The 22,954-nt window shown below is 42.6% G+C and overlaps 4 gene segments (V, D, J or C); all 4 read left to right on the top strand.

Annotated features, from left to right (window-relative positions):
- Positions 1 to 1,133: 1,133 nt before the first annotated feature.
- Positions 1,134 to 1,764, top strand: LOC100582397. The segment is given in 2 exon segments: positions 1,134 to 1,271; positions 1,379 to 1,764. Coding segments are annotated over 2 exon segments (357 nt in total).
- A 4,256-nt stretch (positions 1,765 to 6,020) lies between these two features.
- On the top strand, positions 6,021 to 6,732 carry LOC115838037. The segment is given in 2 exon segments: positions 6,021 to 6,069; positions 6,194 to 6,732. Coding segments are annotated over 2 exon segments (588 nt in total).
- A 2,113-nt stretch (positions 6,733 to 8,845) lies between these two features.
- Positions 8,846 to 9,594, top strand: LOC100582740. The segment is given in 2 exon segments: positions 8,846 to 9,105; positions 9,239 to 9,594. Coding segments are annotated over 2 exon segments (405 nt in total).
- A 7,229-nt stretch (positions 9,595 to 16,823) lies between these two features.
- On the top strand, positions 16,824 to 17,388 carry LOC115838038. The segment is given in 2 exon segments: positions 16,824 to 16,934; positions 17,042 to 17,388. Coding segments are annotated over 2 exon segments (396 nt in total).
- Positions 17,389 to 22,954: the final 5,566 nt, after the last annotated feature.

Below are 22,954 nucleotides of genomic sequence, written 5' to 3' on the forward strand. Positions count from 1 at the left end.
AAAATAATCAAATTCAATAGAGAAATGATTAAGATTATCACTGAAAACCAAATGGAAATGAAGAAAAGATGAAATGCTTCTAAGAGATTACTAGTGATGTCAAGGACAGAGCTGAAGAAGTTACGTAGAATGCAGCACCGCAAATTAAATATGTAACCTTAGAGAGAGCTTAACGCTGGTTTCCAGCATAGTCGAATATATAATTGTTAATTATATATGTTTATTTTTATATATAAATATATATATTATATAAAATATATATTTCCCATTTTTCTTATAGATAATTGAAGTTTCAGAAAAAGAAAGTAGAGGGAATAAGTGATTGTGATGAGACGTTAGCCGAGAATTTTCCAGAGGTGTTTCAGGACCTAAACTCTCAATTTCAAGAATTCAAATGAATATGAAATAAGATAAATGTTTATATTATAATGAGATTGTGGAACATAAGTGACAAATAGATGATTCTAAAAATAGTCAAAATGAAACGGTAAATCTCTCCTAGTGGAATAGACTGAAAAGATCAATGAAAGTCAAGAAAGAGGATCAGAAATAACCATTTAGTCAGAATTATAATCCTCATTCATTAAATACTGAGATGGAGGAAAATATATTTACAAGTGGAAAAATTAAAAAAAAAAGACTATGAGTTTTCCAATAAGGTCTCTTTTCTGAATTATAGTCAACAAAGGTGGGAAGTGGTCCCAGAAGAAAGGCATGAGGTGCAGCTTGTGAGGGAACCCATGTGTTGGGGCAGCCCCATTGGGCACGTGTGACTGGGGGAATGGAGGAGGCTGGGGCATCAATGGGGATGGCATAGGGGACCCTGACTTGCAAGAAAGACAATGAACTCATCCCTTGGTGCCTTGTGTTGGGGGCACTGTTGACACATCCTAGAGAACATGCCCGGTAGACAGAGGAGCGCCTGTGTGGTGAGGAGATAAACTCAGAGATGCAGCGTGAAGCCTCCAGCTCCAGACAGCTCTGGAGCACAAAGTGAAGACCGATGCACCGATGTTGTTTAAAAGGAGCTAACAAATATCTAAAGCAGTCATCCAAGTGTGTTCTAATAGAAATCCTGTGTTCCTGAGGTTGTGGGGATTGAGAGAGGAAGTGATGTCACTGTGGGTACTGTTCTGTGTCAGGACAAGGACGTCCCTCCTCTTCTGCTCTTGCTCACAGTGACCCTGATCGGGTAAAGCTCCCATCCTGCCCTGACTTTGTCATGGGCACCAGCCTCCTCTGCTGGGCAGCCCTGTGCCTCCTGGGGGCAGGTGAGTCCTCAGACACCAACCAGTCTCGTGTGTGTGTGTGTGTGTGTGTGTGTGTGTGATGAGTACAACTGTTTTCCTCATTCTGTTCTCAACTTGTGTCTCCACAGATCACACAGGTGCTGGAGTCTCCCAGACCCCCAGTAACAAGGTCACAGAGAAGGGAAAGGATGTAGAGCTCAGGTGTGATCCAATTTCAGGTCATACTGCCCTTTACTGGTACCGACAGAGCCTGGGGCAGGGCCCAGAGTTTCTGATTTACTTCCAAGGCAAGGATGCATCAGATGACTCGAGGCTGCCCAATGATCGGTTCTCTGCAGTGAGGCCTGAGGGATCCGTCTCTACTCTGAAGATCCAGCGCACAGAACAGGGGGATTCAGCCGTGTATCTCTGTGCCAGCAGCTTAACCACAGCATGACACAATCGCCTCCTTCCTGCTCATAAACCTCCTCCTCTCTCTCCTTGCTTCCCTATGATACTATTTTGCACCAGGGCATCCTCATCTCACACCACTCCATTGCCTCTTCCAGAATCATTGCTTGCATGTCCGCTGCTCAGATCAGCGGATGTGCGTTGTACACGTTAATCATTTTTTGTGGAAGGCCCTTTGCTGGTCTTCATTATCCATCTTTTTTTTCCACATTGGATACTGCCCCCTTCAAGATTACTTGTTGCCTACAAGGGATCCTACTTTTTACATTCAAATTTTACTTTTTATTAATATGTATTTGATGCCATCTTAAAGGCAATCTCATTATTGTCCCAGTCTTTTGCTAATCTTTATGTTAATGGTAACATTGATTGTTATTTTGGGGGACATGTATTTCATCTTTGGTAATGAAATAACTATGCACTTCAATTCCTGTATGTTCTTCCTACTTTAGAGTAAATCCAATTTTCTTCCATTCCTCCCATTCTATCACGCTCCCTTTATATGATAGTTCTAAGGGAGAAAATATTAATTAGACTCTAACTGCAGCTATGTGATGAGTTATTTAGAATGAGGGTGGGATATTAAGCTTTGAGTAAAGCAATAGTCAGGGTTAGAACTAGTGTTGGAATCAGGGTTTAGGGAAGTTGCTCATAAAACCTGCAGGATGACACTTCCGGAATAGTCTCCCTGCTCACTCTGCAGACACTTCCCAGCATCCCTTGGGCCATTGCAGAAGCAATGAAGAAACTTCACTTATTGGCCACAAGACGGCACTGTGGTCCACTGGGATCTAAGGGACTCTGGGGAGAGCCTGGGAGAGCAGCCTAGGAAGGGAAAGGTTAAGAAAAATTAGGGCTGGAATCCAATATTATGCAGATGTTGCAGCAGTTTCAGTTATTGCTAGGCTACCTAGAGCTATGCAAGATGCAGGAAATACCTCTAATCTTTAATGAGATCCACAGTTGAAGAATTTTGGCCTGGCAGCCTTGGTGTCAAGTGCAGGTGCAGACAGAGGAGCAACTGCCTCAAAGCAACATGGGAAAGCTAGGGTGGGCTGTGTCCTAAGCTCAGTATATCTCTGCTGTACCCCATCTTCCCTGTGGGCGTCGCCGGGCAACAACCTTCATGAGAGGAGGTGGATCCTGCCTCAGACCAGTCAGAAGGCCCTAGACCAGCTGGACTCCATAGGCATGGAGGATGACACCACAGGCCCACCAGACTATTCCCTAGAAAGCAGCCTCCAAGCCCCAGCTCACAGTCCTGAGGATCACTGCACTTAATTGGGACAGCCCCTCCTCACTCTGACCCTACCATGAACCCCAAACTCTTCTGTGCGACCCTTTGTCTCCTGGGAGCAGATAAGTTCTGGAAACAGCTACAAAACCCTGTCATGGGTTTGCAATGTCTGGGCTCCAAGCCTTTTTTCCCCTTTCCTCTGCAGAGTCCCCCTATTTCTTAAGTCTTGTCTTCACTTTCTGTCTGCATCTCCAGCAGGCTCTGTTGATGCTGGGATCACCCAGACGCCACGATACCACATTATACAGAAGAAAAAGAGATGCTCCTGGAATGTGCTCAGGTTAGGAACAGTGTTCTGATATCGACAAGACCCAAGACAGGGGCTGAAGCTGATCCACTATTCAGGTAGTGGTCACAGCAGGACCGAAGTTGATGTCACAGAGGGGTACAGTGTCTCTTGAAACAAGCTTGAGCATTTCCCCCAACCCTGGCCTCCACCAGCACCAGCCAGAACTATCTGTACCTCTGTGGCAGCTCATCCGCAGCCCTGCACAGCCAGCTGCTCTCTGCACAAAAAGGGCAGTCACAGGCTGGAGGTGGGCACTCCTTACGGAAGCCCTTGTCTCAACCAGACGAAAAAGCTGCCCTTTCTGAAGCTCTTCCCAGACTTCCCAGCAATGGGATCTCATTCTATGTGTGCTCCTGCAGCATAAAACTTAGAGTCAGCTGGGTCTATCACTGCAGTGCGGATGTGTAAATGCAAACAACATAATGTTATTTTGCTCAATTTGGAATATTCTGGTAATTGTGCAAAGGAACGGTAGCTTCCAACAAGAAATTCCTATTTCACTTTTTTTTCAGGGGAGAAGAAAAAAGCAGAAAGAAGCTGGGGAGCTTTAGCCTGCTTGAGCGATCTGGGATTCTCAAGTAGCATACATAACATCGCCTTGGCTTTGGTTCCTTTGGATACCAAGCATGTGTTCTGTGGAGGACAAGAAAATCCGATGTTTTGTTATAAAGTTATAAACACACAAGAGAACAATCCACTTAGGAGGAATGTTAATAGATGCAACAAACTCTGCCATTAGACCTGAAGATAATCAGCTAGTGGAATTATCAAAAAGAGATTGTAAGACTCTTAATAAGTACCTGTTTGAGCTCCTCTGAGGATAGATGAAGGAAGGAATTTAATTCTTACCATCACTGTGGCTTGGATTAGAATCCATGAGTTCCTTAACTTGTTTTTCTTGTAAAATATTATAAAATAATATAGAACACACATTTTATTTTCCTCTAGCCTGTAGTCCTCTTTAACACCTACAGGGAGAAGCGCATATCCTGGTGCAAAAGGGAGCAGGTTGCTTGCTTGGCAAAAAAATGAATTCACCAATTGGCCAGTCTGCTGAAAGTCAAAATGAAAGGCTAATATATGAGACTGAAGACAGTTCATGGTGCGAGTGAGCATTTTTTTCTTTGTCTATAGCATTCTTTCAGCCATTGATCCTCAGCTGTGTCTTAGCCTCTTATCAGTCCAGCTCATTTTGATACTAAATTTGATTGTTGTGTATCTCAGCAAGAAGCACGTCTCACATTCTCCATATTTTATGTGGTCATGAGTGTGTTCCTGTCTTATTTTATGTAATGCATTTCTAAATTGAACTGTACAGAATACAAACATCTATTTGTATATGACTCTCATCTCTTATGGGGATAGGTCAGAGTAGGTGAGCATACACCTTGATTCTCTGCTGGAATCTCTTTGGATTCTATGTCCTGTGTCACATGGTTTATTTTGATATGCATATTTCTCATGGCTCTCCTGACTCTTTTAGCAATGCTCATTGCAGGATGTTAGAAATTGTATTACTTCTAATGGCAGAATGTTACAAACTGTGTTGACTCTTAAGGCAAAATAAAATACCCGGACTTGCTTTTCCATTGCTGTGTCTATTAGTGGTGGTCCTGGAGATATCAAGGAGGGACAAAAGGAGTATTTGCAAAGGTGTGTCAGGGTTAAGGGAACCCAGTAAGAGACGTAGAAGTAGCCTAGGAATAGCAGAATCTGTGGCTCTTATTCACATTGGCCTGAAATAAGTAGCAGGGGATGTGGATCCCAAAGCATCTGGTACTGTAGCTTTAAGGCAAGGCTGCCTGGCTGCCTATAAGGTGCTGTGGCCTTTGGTAGGGAAAAGTAAGCAATATAAAATAATGAAGCAAGAGGAGAGCCAGGGCATAGATGAATCAGAACAAGTAGTGACCCTACCTCCCTCTACTCTCCTGCCATTGTCTCCCATTAGCCAAAATCACTCTGGAGTTAGAGAAGAAGGGAGCCAGTTAACATAATACACTGGGGTCAGCCTCTGAAGGCAGGGTGGATCTGGAGAAATTAACATAAATTACCCAGATCACTACGCATAAGATGGCCTTGAGGGTGCTGAATCCCAAACTGGCTGGCTAGGTCTATGCTGTGAGCTGATAAAGACCTAGTATTATTTCTGGGGAATCTGTACTCTTAATAATTTACAGACAACCCAGGTCTGCTTTGGATCTGATCAGATAGACTAAATCTTGGGGACTTTGCACCACTGGCCACTCAAGGGAGGGGCTGGAAATATTTTCTGAGGACAAAAAAAATAGAACTAGAAAATTTGGTTGAATCTGGGGTCAGAGAGACGACCTTAGGACAGCCAGGGAGGCTGGAAGAGGAAGGTTTAATCACAGGCTCCTCACCCTCCGCTGATGGGCGTGTGTGTGAGCTCCAGCATGGAGCACCGCAGCACTAGGTGGGAGGAGGGTGAGAGGGCAGTGGGGCAGCCTGGGAGCTGGAGCAGCATAGGCAGAGGAACAACTGTCTCATCACAGAAGCTTCTGCCTTCACCCAACCCTTCTGCTCGGTAAGACAGGGAGGGAGTTCAGGTTGTAGGGAGCACTGGACCTCAGGATGCCTTTAGCGGGAGGACACAGGACAGTGACATCACAGGATACCCCTCCCATCAGGAAAATCGAGGACCAGAACTCACTCAGCTCTTCCCCAGGAGAACCAAGCCCTGAATCAGATGCAGTGCTGCCTGCCCCACTGGGCCATGGGCCCCGGGCTCCTCTGCTGGGTGCTGCTTTGTCTCCTGGGAGCAGGTGAGTCCTGTGCAGAGGACAGCAGCCCCATTCTCAGCTTTCCCACCCCTGTGTCCTCCACTTTACATTGGGGAGGACCTCCAGGCTGTCTCCTGAGCTCATCCTCCATCTGCTTTTCCCACAGGCCCAGTGGAGGCTGGCGTCACCCAAAGTCCCACGCACCTGATCAAAACCAGAGGACAGCAAGTGACTCTGAGATGCTCTCCTATCTCTGGGCACACCAGTGTGTCCTGGTACCAACAGGCCCTGGGTCAGGGGCCCCAGTTTATCTTCGAATATGTTAATGAGTTAAGGAGATCAGAAGGAAACTTCCCTAATCGATTCTCAGGTCGCCAGTTCCGTGACTATCACTCTGAGATGAATGTGAGTGCCTTGGAGCTGGGGGACTCGGCCCTGTATCTCTGTGCCAGCAGCTTGGCACAGCCCTGCAGAGTCACTGGAACTCTGTGCACTAATCTCTCTGCTTCCGTGTGTGGCAGTCTCAGACCAGACAGCTGTGAGAACCTGGGGCCTTCAGGGGGAAAGAAAAACAATTTCAGGACTCTGAACAAGGCTGGCGGAAACAAGGCCAGGAGGATCTGCTCAGAGGATGGTGCTGCCTCAGGAGGTTCACGGCAAAATTACTTTCTTTGTCGGATGCTGTACACTATAGTGATAGAGTAGCTGGCACTCTCCTTTTTAGAAAAAGAAATTCATTTTGGTGTCAGGATTGTTCGACAGATGTGTAGTATAGAAGGTAAAATCTCAAGGGTTTGCTTTATATAATTAAGGGAGAAGAAATTGATATTTGGTTTGAAGAAATTTGAGGAGAGAGAACATGATTAAATATTATTTTAAAAAAAGGCTGGGCGTGGTGGCTCACGCTTGTAATCCCAGCACTTTGGGAGGCCGAGGCGGGCGGATCACGAGGTCAGGAGATCGAGACCACGGTGAAACCCTGTCTCTACTAAAAATACAAAAAATTAGCTGGGCTTGGTGGCAGGCGCCTGTAGTCCCAGCTACTCGGAGAGGCTGAGGCAGGAGAATGGCGTGAACCCGGGAGGCGGAGCTTGCAGTGAGCCGAGATTGCGCCACTGCACTCCAGCCTGGGTGACAGAGCGGGACTCCATCTCAAAAAAAAAAAAAAAGAAAAGATTATTAAAAAAATAGAAGTAGAGCTACCAGATGATAAAAAATTGTGTTCTCTGCAACATAATCTGTCAAAGTTTTCAATTGCTAGAAAATGTGCAGCAAGGCCTTGTAGCAACTGGCATCACCCCGAAGCCCGTCTAGGATGGTCATCACCACGTAGCCAGTTGCCCCGTGGGAGGGCCCTGGAGATGGTTCCAATGTCTTCCTTCTGGACTTAAATCTCAATTCTCAAAACAGAGGAATTCATTTTACTGCTGATGGTAAACAGATAAAGGCCCTCCCATTTCCCCAAAGATACATTCTGCTTCCCTTGTATCTCTTTCTGACACTCACCGCCCAGATCCATTACCTTCTATGATCAAACGCTTCTTTGAATATTTCCTAAAACTCTGCAGCATTTACATTCTCTGCATTTGTGCTCAGTATTTCCATGGCCTGGAAGGACCTTCTGTCTCCCAAGAAACAGCCAGACCCTGCTTATTGGTCAAGGATGGGCTCACACCTCCTTTCCTCTTCACTTCTTACCATGACATTACCCAGCATTGTACTATACCACCATCTTTATTATTTTCATAGGAAAAGCCAAGTATTAATTAAATATGTAATGAATATTGTTCGATGTTGTGAAATGTATGTTAATTCCTGCCTATATAGAGTTCTGGAATATTATTACTTTTATTAATGTGAGGGATATTATTAATCACTATTTCCTGTTTAGAGATCAAAGTCACTTCTGCGTAGTGATAGCAAATGTGAGAACCAACTGAATCTGTTTGAATTACAGCTGGCAGTGTTATTCATTTCAGAATTTTTATAATTTAGAAGTAAATTTTTAAAATCTAGAAACCCTTTGTAAAATGCACTATCTAAAATTTAGTAATAACGAATCTAAATACAACAAATGAAAACATATGGGTGTAATTAACCCGGATTAGCTGTGGAATACAGGGTTTCCAGGCTGGGTCTCCTTGATATCATCACGCTGTTTAATCATACGGCCTTTATAATTCTGGCTGGTCTCTACCATCTTAACATATTATTTGCAATTATGTAACAATTGTTTATTTTGTAATCAAAATGTCGGTTCATGTGTCCTTTGACTCCATTGGCGAAGGGTGGATTTGAAAATCAACCCTAAATTGCCTCTTCTGGGAAAGCATGGAGGGGGTGTGTAAGAGGGTTGGGGTGGCAGGAGTAGGGGCATCTCTGTTTCTGATTTGGACAATTTGAGCATATCACGCCAGAAGGTATGAATCCATGAGACTGTAGACTGTTGGCCACTTGGAGGCGCTGTGGCTCCACAATGCTGCAGAGAACTCAGTGGAGGGTTGGGAGAGTGGCCAAGAGAGGAGGGCTGAAGGGGATGTCTGGCTTCCTGCTGGCATCAGCGGGGTGGATGGAATTCCGTGAGTGGGGCCTGGACTTGAAGAGTTAAGCACAAACTCTCATTGCCTTGGAAGAATTGGGGTGCCAGAGGCCTCAGTTTGCACCAAGGAGGGAGTGTCTCTGCTGCTGCAGGAGCAGTGGAAGGTGAGGGGCTGGGGTGGCAAGGGCTGGGGAATCAGTGTCAGGGCAGGGACAGGGCGGGCAGAGGAAAGTAAGGAGTGATGTGGGTATGTTGGGACTGTGTTCAGTCCTCCTCACCTTTAGCTTCTGGCCTGTGCAAGGCAGGAATAGTACATGGAGTAGCAGAACCTGAGGCCTGCCAAAGAGTACAGTGGGCTGGAGTGGCCTGCAGGGGAAAGTATGTCAGTGCGGTGACATCACAGGCCAATGCTCCTATCAGGAAGAAGGGAGCTTGGGAACTGCAGAATGCTTACTACAGAGACACCAGCCCCAAGCTAGGAGATCCTGCCATGGGCTTCAGGCTCCTCTGCTGTGTGGCCTTTTGTCTCCTGGGAGCAGGTGAGTCCTGGGGCACAGCTTGAAAGTCTCTGATCTTCATTTCCTGTCCCTGAAATGCATACGGGCCGATGATGGCTTCAGCAGGAGGCTTTCTTCTGTGCCTTATGCTTAACTTTTGTCTTCTGACACACAGGCCCAGTGGATTCTGGAGTCACACAAACCCCAAAGCACCTGATCACAGCAATTGGACAACGAGTGACGCTGAGATGCTCCCCTAGGTCTGGAGACCTCTCTGTGTACTGGTACCAACAGAGCTTGGACCAGGGCCTCCAGTTCCTCATTCAGTATTATAATGGGGAAGAGAGAGAAAGAGGAAACATTCTTGAACGATTCTCAGCACAACAGTTCCCTGACTTGCACTCTGAACTAAACCTGAGCTCTCTGGAGCTGGGGGATTCGGCTTTGTATTTCTGTGCCAGCAGCATAGCACAGCCCTGCTTGAGCATCAGCCTTCTGTGCAATAACATTCCTGCCCCACTCAGGAAGTGATGGTGAGGGGAGGGCTGCTAGTCAGAGGGGCTCAGGCCCTGGAGAGTGGACAGGCCTTTCCCAGGCACTCTCTGGTGCTTCTGTATGTGATCTGGTTTAATGCTCACTGAACCTGTGTAAGCGAAGTATTATTTTACCTGTTCATATATCTGAGGGACAGCAGATGTCCTGGGGCTCATATTTAATAGCTAGCTGAAGTCTGTTTTTTCAACACCTCTGCACTGTCCCTCCTCACTCCGGAGATCTGTCCTTTAACCTGGTGTCCCCTTTTCATGTCCCCAAGAGCAGGATGCTAATGTCATGCATGAAACTGTGATCATGATAACTTCTTCCCTGACAAGTCCAATGGACACATGATTTCCAGGCAAAACATATCCATTTACTCTTTATTGTGATTAAAGAAAAAAGAAGAAAGAAAAGAAAGGTGCAGTTTTCTGCTCTGTAGCCCTCCTATGGGCAAGGCCAGGTCATCTCTTTTACCGAGACTGTATGAGGAGGGAGCTTTCCTAGGTTCACAACAAACAGCAGGAAATGTTTTTTATGGGGCGTGTGGTCTTCCTGTGCCGGATGCAATCTGCCATCAGGGAAAGGACATGAAAAATTGTTATTCATTAGTTAATATTTTTTATTCTTTTTTTTTTTTGAGGCGGAGTTTCACTCTTGTTGCCCAGGCTGGAGTATAGTGGTGCTATCTCGGCTCACTGCAACCTCCGCCTCCTGAGTTCAAGTGATTCTCCTGCCTCAGCCTCCCAGGCGGCCTCCACCACACCTGGCCAGTTTTATGTTTTTAGTAGAGATGGGGTTTCTCCATGTTGTCCAGGCTGGTCTCAAACTCCCAATCTCAGGTGATCTGCCTGCCTTGGCCTCCCAATGTGCTGGGACTACAGGCGTGAGCCATCGGGCCAGGCCCATTTTTTATTCTTTACCAATAAATCTTTTCAGGCATCCTACTTTGTACAAGGGATTATATCACATGAAATATACAGTGAAAAAAAGATAATTGGAAAAAGGGGAAACTTTTAAAAAATGAAGAAAAGGGTGTTTCTTGCATTTGAGGGTTTCAAGGTCTGCAATTTTTGGTATATTCTAATTAGTTTACTCAGTTTCTGATTTATACGAATTTCCTCTTTCTTCGGTTTCTCTCTTTGGCTACCTACACCCTTTTGCCAGATTTTTAAAAGTTTTCAGTAACAATATTTAACATGAGATCTACCCTTTTTATAGACTTATAAGTGCACAATACGGTTTTATTATCATGATACAGTCATAATGTTGTTCAGCAGATCTCTAGATCTTATGCATCTTGCATGATTGAAATTTTATACCCATTGGCAGCGACTCCCCATTTACCCCATTCCCCAGACCCTGGCCACTACCATTCTAGTCTTTGCTTCCATGAGTTGGACTATTTTAGATAACTCATGTAAATGACATTATGCAGATTTTTGTCTTTTTGTGATTCACTTATCTCATTTAGCCTAATGTCCTACCAAGTATAGTGGTGACAGTTTCACTTCTATCTTCCAAAGTTCACACAAATAGCTCGTTGACCAGCTGTAACCCAGAATCATAAAGATAAAGGCATTCTTAGACATATAACTTCTTGTCCTGACTAAGTTGACTTAACACAACCCGGTACGGGATGGATTCTCCCAGGTTGAGGCATCTGGTCACATACCTGTTTCAAACTACCGTGGTCCCCAGGCTCCACTTTTGGGGGCACCACTGCTGCCCAGGTGAATGTGGACACAACTTAGGTGTCTCTGTCCTAGATTTCCCAGGCCCCAGCTACTGGCTTTTCTTTTAACCTGTGCCTGCAGTCTCCCTCCACTCAGACGCAGGGCTCTGCCTCCTGCTCCCATCTCCTTCCTGAACTTCCGCCCTGCTGCAGTTGCATGGGTATCAGGGCCTCTGGTCAAAGTGCGGCAACCCACGGAGGCAGTGGGAAGGAAGCTCACCTCTAGCTGCCTTCCAGGGCCCAGTTCTGTTAAACCCCAAACAAGTGCTCTGGTCTCCCTTTGGGCTCCACAGTAGGAGAAATGTGCTTCATGGATCCATAGCTGACCCCTAGCTCAGTAATCTCATGACAAACTCAAAGTGAAATGCTCAGAGCTGAGGGACTAGCTCTGCATTTCTCTGATAAGGGTAAGAATACAGTGCTGTAGAGATGCCTTCTTCCCTGTGCAGACCTGGCCCTAAACAGGAAAAACCAGACAGGGTAAAAGTGCCCAAATATGTCCAAGAAGACTGAAAGAAAATTTCCTAAGAAAATCCTTCTCCTGACTTCACTCAGTTCCCAGTAAGACACACTTACTGGGCAGGTTACCTGAGGTCAGGAGTTCCAGACCAATCTGGCCAACATATTGTGAAACGCTCTTTCTTCCAAAAAAACAGAAAATTACAAAAATTAGCTGCTCATGGTGGCACACACCTGTGGGAAGCTGAGGCAGGAGAATTACTTAAACCCAGGAGGCAGAGGTTGCTGTGAGCTGAGATCTCGTCACTGCACTCCAGCCTGGGCAACAGAGCAAGACTACATCTCTAAAAAAAAAAAAAAAGAGTTTTGTCCTCTGACAACCAGGTCTATCTAGATATCTAGGCAGATTTAATTTATGATTAATTTGACCTCTTAATCCCATTAAATGGAGAATGAAGAGCATATGGTTTCAATGTAAAGTATATTTATTTTATTTTTAATGAGTTGGAACTAAGTAGTAAACTGAGGATATCACTCCATTACAGTCTTAAAACAACTCATGGTAAACCAAATCTCTTTACTAGACTTTCTTTTTTCACATTTTAGTTCCTAGTTACCCAGAGTCCAGAATAGTTAAGAGTTGAAGAGTGTCTCTATGACTGAGATGGTCTGCGGGGGTTTATAAACGAGCATTCACTTGTTGAACAAGCGTAGGGCCACTCTTTATGGAAGTCAGTTTGTCAGCTGGTCTGGGAATTTTTAGATTAAAATATGGTATGTTCGTTAACTTGAATAAGTATAAAGTCTACAAATATAATTTGCATATATAGGCAAGTGCCTGAAGATTTGGGTAGGACAAAAAGGAAAGAAGAGATAATATTTGCAGATTTAGGAAGTTTCATTATATAAAACTTCAAGGGCCCAGGGGCTCTAATTTGCTGAGATAGTATAATGAAAAAGAATTAGAAAATCAGAACTCTCTTCTGGAGCCTACACTGGGGTTGTCCTGAGAAAAGATTATGATATGAGGAACATAATCCATGGTGTGCTTAGCAGCCCAGAGTGTAGCAGACAGTTCTTGACTCATGCATTTGGGGGTGAGACTGGAGACACTTGTGGAAGGTGTGGGCTGTTGAGGCTGTGCTATAGCCTCTCCAAAACCTCAGAGATGAATGTCAGACAAATATACTGCCACTATGAAGAATATTAAAACAAAAAAACCATGAGGAAAAGTTAGCAGAATTCATAAATACTCGCAATAGGCAGCCTGAAGGTTTAAATTTTAGCATCATGACATATGAAAGTTTGAAGAGCTATAGTTAAATGCATACAAAAGAGAATTGAAACCTGAACAAGAAAAAAGAGACTCTCAGAAACCATTAATAACTTTTTTAAAAGCATTAAATGGGATGTCTAGAAATGATCCCTAAAATGACTGAAAGAAAGCAGATAAATTGAAGAGCAGATTAGATGCTCATTGAAGAGATTATTATTGATTTCAAAGACAAATCTGAAGAAGTTACCCAGAACAACACCAAAAATTAAATGTATAATATGAAACAGAAAGGAAGCAACAGAGAATAAACAATGCAGGTTTCAGTTATATTCGAATATATGTAACATTTCATAAGAATTTCCCCTTTATTCTTATATGTCATTGAAGTGTCAGAGAAAGAAAATAAGGAGAATGATATGAGGCGATATTGTGTGTGATGCTAGCTGAGAAATTTCCAGAGACAACTAAAGACCTAAAACCTGAGTTTCAAGAATTCAAATAAATCCCAGGTTAAATAGTTACCTCAGTGGTAAAATAGAAGAATATGAATGATGAAGACACAATTTTTAAAGCAGTCCAAGAAAGATAAATATCTCACAAAGGAATAGACTGAGACCAACAGGAATAGTGAAGAAAGGGAGTTAAAAATATCTATAAATGCAGATTATAGTCCTCATTCATCAAAGAGACAAGGAGACCTCGGCAGTTCATATTCTGACCCCTTGGGCTGGTGACCTGAAATATATTTAGCTGAGTGTTCGCATTTGTAAACTGAATTCAATTTGCAGAGATTTTTTTTTTTTTTTTTTTTGGAGATAGAGTCTCACTCTGTCGCCAGGCTGGAGTTCAGTGGTGCGATCTCAGCTCACTGCAACCTCCGCCTCCTGGGTTCAAGCAATTCTCCTGCCTTAGCCTCCCGAGTAGCTGGGACTAAAGGCGCACACCACCAAGCCCAGCTAATGTTTGTATTTTTAGTAGAGACGGGGTTTCACCACGTTGGCCAGTCTTGCCGAGATTTGAGAGAGGTAACTTTAAAAATTAGAGTCATATAAAGTGTAGGTTCAAGAAATCTTAAGTCCCTATAAATTCTCTGACAAATCTCCAATCTAGCACAGTTATTTACTCTCTGAAATTCTGGTGACAAAGGCAAGCACAGATTACTTTTGCCTGATTCAACCACGTTTCAGACACAAAGTCATCTAAAATGCAAATATAGTAGTCTGATAGTTCATTATGTAAAATTAACATAAAGAGTTGCCGTTTAAGGAAATATGAAAATGTTACCCCTTATGAACTTCCTGCTTAATAACTGAGTCTGATGTGCATGAAGGTGTGGTGCTCCTAGAAAGATACGGCTTCACTGCAATTGTCCATCACACAAGAGAGCTGGTAGAAGAAGGCACAGCTATATTGGAAAGGAGACCACAGAGGAGCCTCTAGCGGCTTCCATGACATCCTCTCTGCCCACCTCTGATTTCAGCCTTGCTGCTGTGGACGGTGCCAGTTCCCATTCGCCTCTTGCTGACAGTGCCCTTCCGCAGTGCCTGCTTGCAATGCTGCTGCTTCCTGCTCTGGGGCCTTCTCTGATATCATCTGAATCCACTTGGGCTGTACTCAAAGGCAGCCAGAGGTCCTGATGCTCCTGGTGGAACAGGACAGGGGGACAAAAGCTCCAACCTGCCCATTCATGCAGATACTCCAGAGAGCACCCTATGCTCTTGGAGGTCCTGATGGATTCCATCTCCTGTTGCCCCAGCACAAATAGAATATTGCACCTTTATCCTGGTTTCTCCCTTCCCTATGTTGTTTTCCTTGATCTCTTACTTCTTCCTGGAATCATTTCCCAAATAAGCTACATGCACCCAAGTCTCCCGATCCTCACAGACTTTGTCTTCAGAGACAGACTAAACTGTGGATGGAATGAAGCGACCATCAAAAGACCCTACCTTTTGAAGGAGACAACTGTTTATCTTTTATTCATACTGCTACCCACTCAGTTAAAAAGTCTTATGATGATGTATATAAACTAATCTTTTCCAAATCCATTTGGATTCATCTGGAATTCCCAGCATTCTCAGGAAGGCTCTCTGCTCCCTTAAAACTTCAAACCTATTTTGAACTGAATAAACTTGGATTCTGTTTACAGACGTAGAATCTGCCTGGACTCAGATAATCATTCATTCCTTTCTTCATTCATTCAATAAACATTTAATGAATTATAGGTGAAGATTAGATTCAAGTTTTGTGGTGCACAAAGCTGATACATTTTAGGTAGCTCTTTGCAAAAGAGAATGCAAAATAGCAAAGAGCTGAAAAGACCCTGTGCAAGTGAGAAGGCTTGAGGTTATTCTTCATTGGCTTCACGGCAACTACACAGGTACTGTCCAGGTACTTGGGAAACACCAGTGCAAAAAACAGACAAAGCTTCAAGTTGAGGTAGACAATTTTAACACACAATTGTTATAATTTATTATACTTAATAATAAATTAATTTAAAAGTAGAAGGATATATTCCTGGTAGGTGCTTATCTCCCCGGAGAAGTTAGAGTGTGGTTGAGAATATCAACGTTCTTGGTAAATGATACCTGATTTAGGGAACGATCCTTAGAGCTCTGGAATTCTACGTGCCTTGCCTTGCAAAATGAAGGTCCTGATCTGAAAAGTTTTTTTTTTTTCCTGCCCTGGCCCAACCATGAGGATTGGCTCCTTTGCCATGTGGCTCTTGGTCTCCCAGGATCAGGTGAGTTCTGGGCATAGATGGGAAAGTCCTTCCTGGGCTTGTCGGGCCCCAGCCACGGCCTCCTGTGGGGGTGCTCATGGGCCTCCTCCCTGTCTCTACTTCTGATTCTGTGTCCTCTCTCACTGGGGCATGATTGTGGGAATTACCCATCCAGGTTGCATCAAGACGTGCAATAGATAGCCTATTGTATCTGAAATAACTATTGCAGTGCTATGGACTAGATGTGAGTTTTGCACCATAGCACGTTTACAAATCCATCAACCTTCTCCCATTTGGTGAATATAAGATCTTCTGGATGGGAATAGAGCATTTTCCTGTGACCCTAGAGACTCCAGGTAGGTGTAGTTCTTGGTGAACATTTCATCCACATTCCTAATGAGCCTACTGTTTTCTTCACAGGAAGTACAGTCACTCAGGGGACTTAGATGGTGCAGTGTTTGCAGCTTCACCTGAAGCAAAGGGGGAAAACATTCCCATGAGAATACACAGCAGCCTGAGCTTGGATGGTGACACTCCCATCAGGTGTAATGAGGGTGCTACAGCATGAAACAAGTCTTCAAATGGTCATGACCTTGAACCTGGAACTTGGAACTTGGAGACCTTTCTGGATGTCATTTAACTGAGGGTATCCCTGTAGGCTGGCATACAAGTGTCCAGAGGTTAAACGAAGAGGAAAATAATTCAACTTGGAGTTGAATTTTGTGCAGGAAATCATAAAAGTCACCAGGACTGTTATGATAGTGTTCTTTAGCCTACAGAAATACTCATAAAAGTGAAAATAGTATTCAGATAAAGAATTTCTCATGATGGAAATAAAATATACATAGAAGAACAAATTCCCCTATTAAAATCAGGGAAAGAGCTCAGGAGTTTTTTAGATTTCTTTCAAAGCAGACCTAAAAATTATTCAACTCTGTTATAAATAATTTGTTCCTGCGGGGAAGAGAAGGGGCGTGGCAGGTTCGCTCTGCAGTTCAAGCATTTAGCAGGGACAGTGACATCATCAAGTCACTGACAGCCCAACTTCAATTTGCCCACAGCAGGGCTGGGAGACACAAGATCCTGCCCTGGAGCTGAAATGGGCACCAGGCTCTTCTTCTATGTGGCCCTTTGTCTGCTGTGGGCAGGTGAGGGCTGGTCACAGGAGGGCCTCCTTCCCTGGAATTCCCAAGGCCTCAATGCAGGGGCATTGCATTGGGATGACAGCATGAGTATCTGTTGTTCTCTATTACAGGACACAGGGATGCTGAAATCACCCAGAGCCCAAGATACAAGATCACAGAGACAGGAAGGCAGGTGACACTGAAGTGTCACCAGACTTGGAACCACAACAATATGTTCTGGTATCGACAAGACCTGGGACATGGGCTGAGGCTGATCCATTACTCATTTGGTGTTCCAGACACTGGCAAAGGAGAAGTCTCAGATGGCTACAGTGTCTCTAGATCAAAGACAGAGGATTTCCCCCTCACTCTGGAGTCTGCTGCCTCCTCCCAGACATCTGTATATTTCTGCGCCAGCAGTGAGTCCACAGTGCTGCACAGCTGCCTCCTCTCTGCACATAAAGGGCAGTTAGAATGATTGAGGTTGCCTGTGCTCCCAAGTCCCAGCCTTCATAGGAGTCAGAGAGCCATGGCTAGCCTGGGGGCCATACAGCAGGGGCCATATGACCCTTGGTGTTGAGGTCCAGTCCTATCCCAGTCTCAGACCAATTGGAGGTCACCCCAACACCCTTAGCTTCTGCAGTTCCCTATTTCCTTTTGTAAAATGGAAAAGGCATCTTTAGTTGAGATTCCTAATTTCCTTGACAATTTGAAACCCACCATATTATTCTCTCCCCTAAGGGCTGGGTGAATTTTCCATCTACCCTTTCCCCTACCCTCTACCACCTTTCAACTCACAATCATAAATCTTTGCCCATGTGGTCTCTGCTCCTAGGGGGCCTTTCTTCTAAGGGCAATAGACCCACGAGGTCCTATATCATTAGGCATTTACGTACCTCTTCATCATCATTTTGCACCATGTTTTCCCTGGCTCTCTGCTCCAGCCACACTCCCCTACATGCAGTTATTTCTTCATATGTGTCCGTTGTTTTCCACCCTGGGGATTGTTTATATAAATTCTTTCTTCTGCACTGAGCATACCTACCACCAACTTAGTCCTACATCTCTACTTCATTTCTTTTTTTTTTTTTTTTTTTTTTTGAGACGGAGTCTTGCTCTGTCCCCCAGGCTGGAGTGCAATGGCGCGATCTCAGCTCACTGCAAGCTCCGCCTCCCGGGTTCACGCCATTCTCCTGCCTCAGCCTCCCGAGTAGCTGGGACTACAGGCGCCCGCCAACACGTCCGGCTAATTTTTTGTATTTTTAGTAGAGACGGGGTTTCACCGTGTTAGCCAGGATGGTCTCTACTTCATTTCTTAAAGTGTATTTCAGGCACACTTGCTCTTAGTTGTAAAAAGCAAAAAAGAAAGTTTACTAGAAAAATTTAAGAAAAATATTTTATGCATTCATTTGAGGGATGACTTTTTAGAGGAGACAAAAAAAGCCACAAGCCAAAAGAACAACATTCATAATGCTAGTTGCATTAAATTGTTTCAAGCCAAAACACACCATAAAAAATAAAGCTATAGCCTGGGAAAGGCACGAGGAATGCATACAAATGATGAAAAATCAGTGTGACAGAGAACATTCAGAACATCACTGAATACCTGTAGCTCCTACGTGGTTTCTGGTCTCCCTTGCAGTTGGAGGGTTGGGAACATGTCACCAGGTTCTGAATAGTGGGATAAAATGATGTCAGCTCATTTCAAGCCTGGCTCTTAAAAATATTCTGTGGCACCGTGTTGAGGGTCTCTAAATGTACTCCCATGTTTAGAGTGTTGGTATATGGCATAGAGTTGTACTCATGGCTAAGATTTATTAAAGTGTCATAGTAAATACTCTGCAGCAGATCATATGGAGAAAACACACAGGCAGAATCTGGAGGAATTCACAGGCAGGCTTCCTTATGCTCTCTTCCTCCCAGGAGGGGTCATACAGCGCTCTCTCTCCTCCCAGCAGCAAAAATGCGTTAACACACGTGCAGTGTATCTGCCAAGGGAGCCCATTACAGACTTAGCACCCAAGAGGTTTTAGTAGAAGCTGGCCACACAGGCACCTACTTTCTAGCATGAACCAAAAGTCTAGATCCCAAAAGGAAATATGATGTTCAGCATAATATTATTTGCAACACCAGCCTAGGAACGATGACCCACCCCTGTAAGTCAGGAGAAACTTTACATCAGTTCAGGGCACTGTTCACCAGCCAAGTTCCCAGATGTCAGCCAGAGTCCAATCTTGCAAGCAGGACTTTCTAAGCACCGCAGTCTCCAGCCTTCTGTCAACTCTTGTGTACAGACACTCTTCAACTCTCTTTTGCCATGTCCTGAACTTGGGAGCTACATGGTACAGATTGCCTAATGATAATATGGAAGCAGCCTGGCTCAGTGAGTCAGAATTTGGTGGAGAATCACAGAAGAAAGCTGCTCATGCCACACTGGGCTTTGTGGTCATGGGAAGTAAGACTTCATAGAGCTACACCAGTGAGATTTTAGGATTTGTTTTGTTTGGTTGTTTTCTGTAGCACAGCTGTTCTTGTCTAAGAGAATTAGTATCTAGAATGAGTAAAATATTCTTATTACTTAGTATTAAGAAGACAACTCAATAAAAATAGCAATACTGAGGCTGAGTAGGCAATTCACACAAGAGTGAACATAAGTCACCACTAAACATGAGAATAACTTCGAAACCTTACTTACAATCAGAATATTGCAATCTGAAACAGTAAGTTATGATTTCAAAATTACTAGATTGGATACTTTTCCAAGGAATGACAGTCCTACATTTGAGTAGACATATGGGCTGGTGAAAATTGTTTGTATATTTATTACAAAAGATAATTACAACTACATCAGAAAACCCACTGTGGAATATATTGTGACAAACCACATTTCTGGAAAATTTATCAATGTATTTAAATCACTTGGGTTCCTTTCATTGTCTTTAAGTTCAATAACGGAGAGTGCAACTGTCAGTGTTTTTCCTATTTTGAAGGTAGTCTTTCCATCTTTTAAAAAGTAAGATAAAATGCATGTAACATATAATTTCATCACTTTATTTTTTAAATGTACAATTCAGTGGCATTAAGTACATTCACCTTGTTGTGGAATTATCAGCATTATCCATTTCCAAAATTATTTTCATCACCCCAAACAGAAACCCTGTACCCATTAAGAAATAACTTCACATTCTCCCTCTTCTGGCGAACTCTAATCTATTTTCTATGTGAACGAATTTGCCTGTTTTAGATAATGTATTTATATGAAATCAGGCACTATTTTTCCTTTTGTTTCTGCCTTCTTTCACTTAGCATAATGCTTTCCAGGTGCATCCACATTGTAGCATTTATTAGAACTTCATTCCTTTTCATTCTCAATAATATTCCATTGTATGTATATAACACATTTGTTTATTCATTCGTTAGTCAATTGACATTTGGGTGGTTTCCACCTTGTAGATATTGAGAACAATGGTGCAGTCAAGATTGGCCTGAAAATATCTGTTTGATTCCTTGTTTTCAATTCTTTTGGGTCTATACCTAGGAGTGCAACTTCTGGGTCCTTTGGTAATTCTGCTTCTCGTTTTGAGTAACTACCAAAATATGTTTTTGTTCCAGCTGCACGATTTTAGATTTCCACCAGCAATGTCCAGTGGCTTCACAACATTTCCAGGACTTGTTATTTCCTTTTCTTTTTCTTTTTTCTTTTCAAAAATACTATGATGATGATTACTATTTTTATAGCCATCCTAGTAAGTGTGAATGATATCTCATTGTGGTTTTGATTTGCATTTCCCTAATGACTGAAGATGTTAAGTGTCTTTTCTTGTGCCTATGGGCAATTTGCACACCTTCTTTGGAGGTAATTTTTTTTATGTGATTGCATTTTTAGAGTCTCTATTGACTTTAGATTTAAGCTGGTGTACTGTGATGATACGAAAGGGAATTGAGATTGAGATTAAACTTCTCTTGGGCGATTTATTGTGGCTATTGTTTTTAGTGCAGTACTTCTGAGACATTTTTGGTATACTGTAGAAGAAAGAAATAAGTAATTTATTGATATTTCTGGGAATTAGATTTTTCACAAAGAGAAGAGAGATATAAATAAGAAACAGGGGAAGATGAGGAAGAAATCTGTGGTGCTGATTTGAATTGGAGTTATTAATACGAACTTGATGAATTGGAGTTATTAATACGAACTTAACGATTTAAAGATTATATATTTCCTAACTTTCTCTAGAGAAGGGTCTAAAAAACAATACAAAGTAAATTAACGAATGGCTGTATTTGCTTTTTGTTTGTGCTCCCCGGTAACAATAGGTACATTATTTTATTCCAAATGTTATTCCTTATAAAAGGCTGCTTCCATATCAAGGGAAGGAAAAGTGTTAGAACATCTTTTGGTAGAAATCAAGAAAAAGGTCAGAACCAAGAAGACATGTCCAAAATCCACAGAAGCAATTTCAAGGTGCTCCATTAGCCAAATCCGGGTCAATGCAAGCATTAAAGAAGAATAATGAGGACACTGAATTGTAACTAGTTATAAAAATCTATGAGGCTATAATGACAATCAAAACAGATAGATAAGACTCTCTTCATTACGGAAGAATGTTAGTTGATATATCTAATTAGAAAATCAATGCAACCATCCACATAATTATATACAAATTCCATCAGTAAATGCCTAAACTAACAGTTTTTGTTTCCTTCAATACTTTGAGTTATACTGTTCTATTCTCTCCTGGCCTGTTGGGTTTCTGATGAGGAATCTGCTGAAGGCTGTACTGGGGCTCCCTTAAATGTGATATGTTTCTCACTGCATGCTGCTTTTAGTGTTCTTTCTTTGTCTTTGATTTTTGGTAATTTGATTATATTGTGTCTTGGTGAACTCCTCTTTGGGTTGAATTTGATTGGCAGCCTCCAAGCTTCCTGCACCTGGATGTTGCTGTCTTTCCCCAGATTTGGGAAATTTTCAACCATTATTTCCTTATATATGTTTTTGGGGCCTAACAGCGTATGTACCTTGTTTCAAAGCATCAATACACAGATTATTACTTAATTACAAAGGGTAAAGGGCACATTCACAATGGAGAGATCTTGGATCAGTCATCTCAAATTTAGCATTGCCAAAATGCATAAAAATGACATTCCATGTTCTTGTGATTCACCAGGTGCAATGGGAAATAGACGTCATCTATGGTGTATATTTGCCAAGTAATTAACCTCTAATAATATGAAAATTTTTATTGTGAGCTGTTTTACAAGTAAGCTGACCAGGACACTTCAAAAATCTATGGTCATGAAAAACAGAAAATACAATAAGTGGGTGGAGGAGATGTATCATTGAAAAGTAACTAAAGAGGTCCGACAACCTCCTGAAATACATGATCTTTGATTTTGTCCCAGAGGAAAAAGTAAATCAAAACCAAGGGACATGTTGAAACAACTGGAGAAATTTGAATGTAAAGTACATACTGGATAATGATGCTCTATGAATGCTAATTTTTTTGAGTGTAATAGTGACATTCGTGGTTATGGAAGATAATGCCAATTGTTTAGAAGAGACATATTGAATTACTAAGGATAAAATGTTTCAGAAATTAAGGGTAAAATATACAGAGAGATATAAAGGTCACAAAATGTTAACAACTGATACACAGATGTACATTTTAAGATTCTGTTTGTTTCACTGTTCTCTAAACTTTTCCATGGGTGTTTAGTTTTTAAATAAACTTTGAATAAAAAGTATTAACAGACCAAAATAAAATGTTGGCATTATTTCAGTGTGATGTTGGGTATCTCTTATATTTATTTTCAATATCTTTGAAATATTATGTCATTATCATAAAATAAATATAAAAGAGAAGGTCTCTTTTAGCCCTATAGAATACTTTCTTTATAGGAGACAGGCTATAATTTTCAAGAAAGTCTCAAAAGAAGATAAGATAATTTACAGTTTGAGGAAAAAACAGCTTCATCTCTTTGAAACTGGCACAAAACTTAGTTAGCAGTGCATGCCAGGAGGACATTTAACAAATGTTTTCTCTGTG

Source organism: Nomascus leucogenys, chromosome 13 (assembly GCF_006542625.1).
Source record: "Nomascus leucogenys isolate Asia chromosome 13, Asia_NLE_v1, whole genome shotgun sequence".
NCBI lineage: Eukaryota > Metazoa > Chordata > Mammalia > Primates > Hylobatidae > Nomascus > Nomascus leucogenys.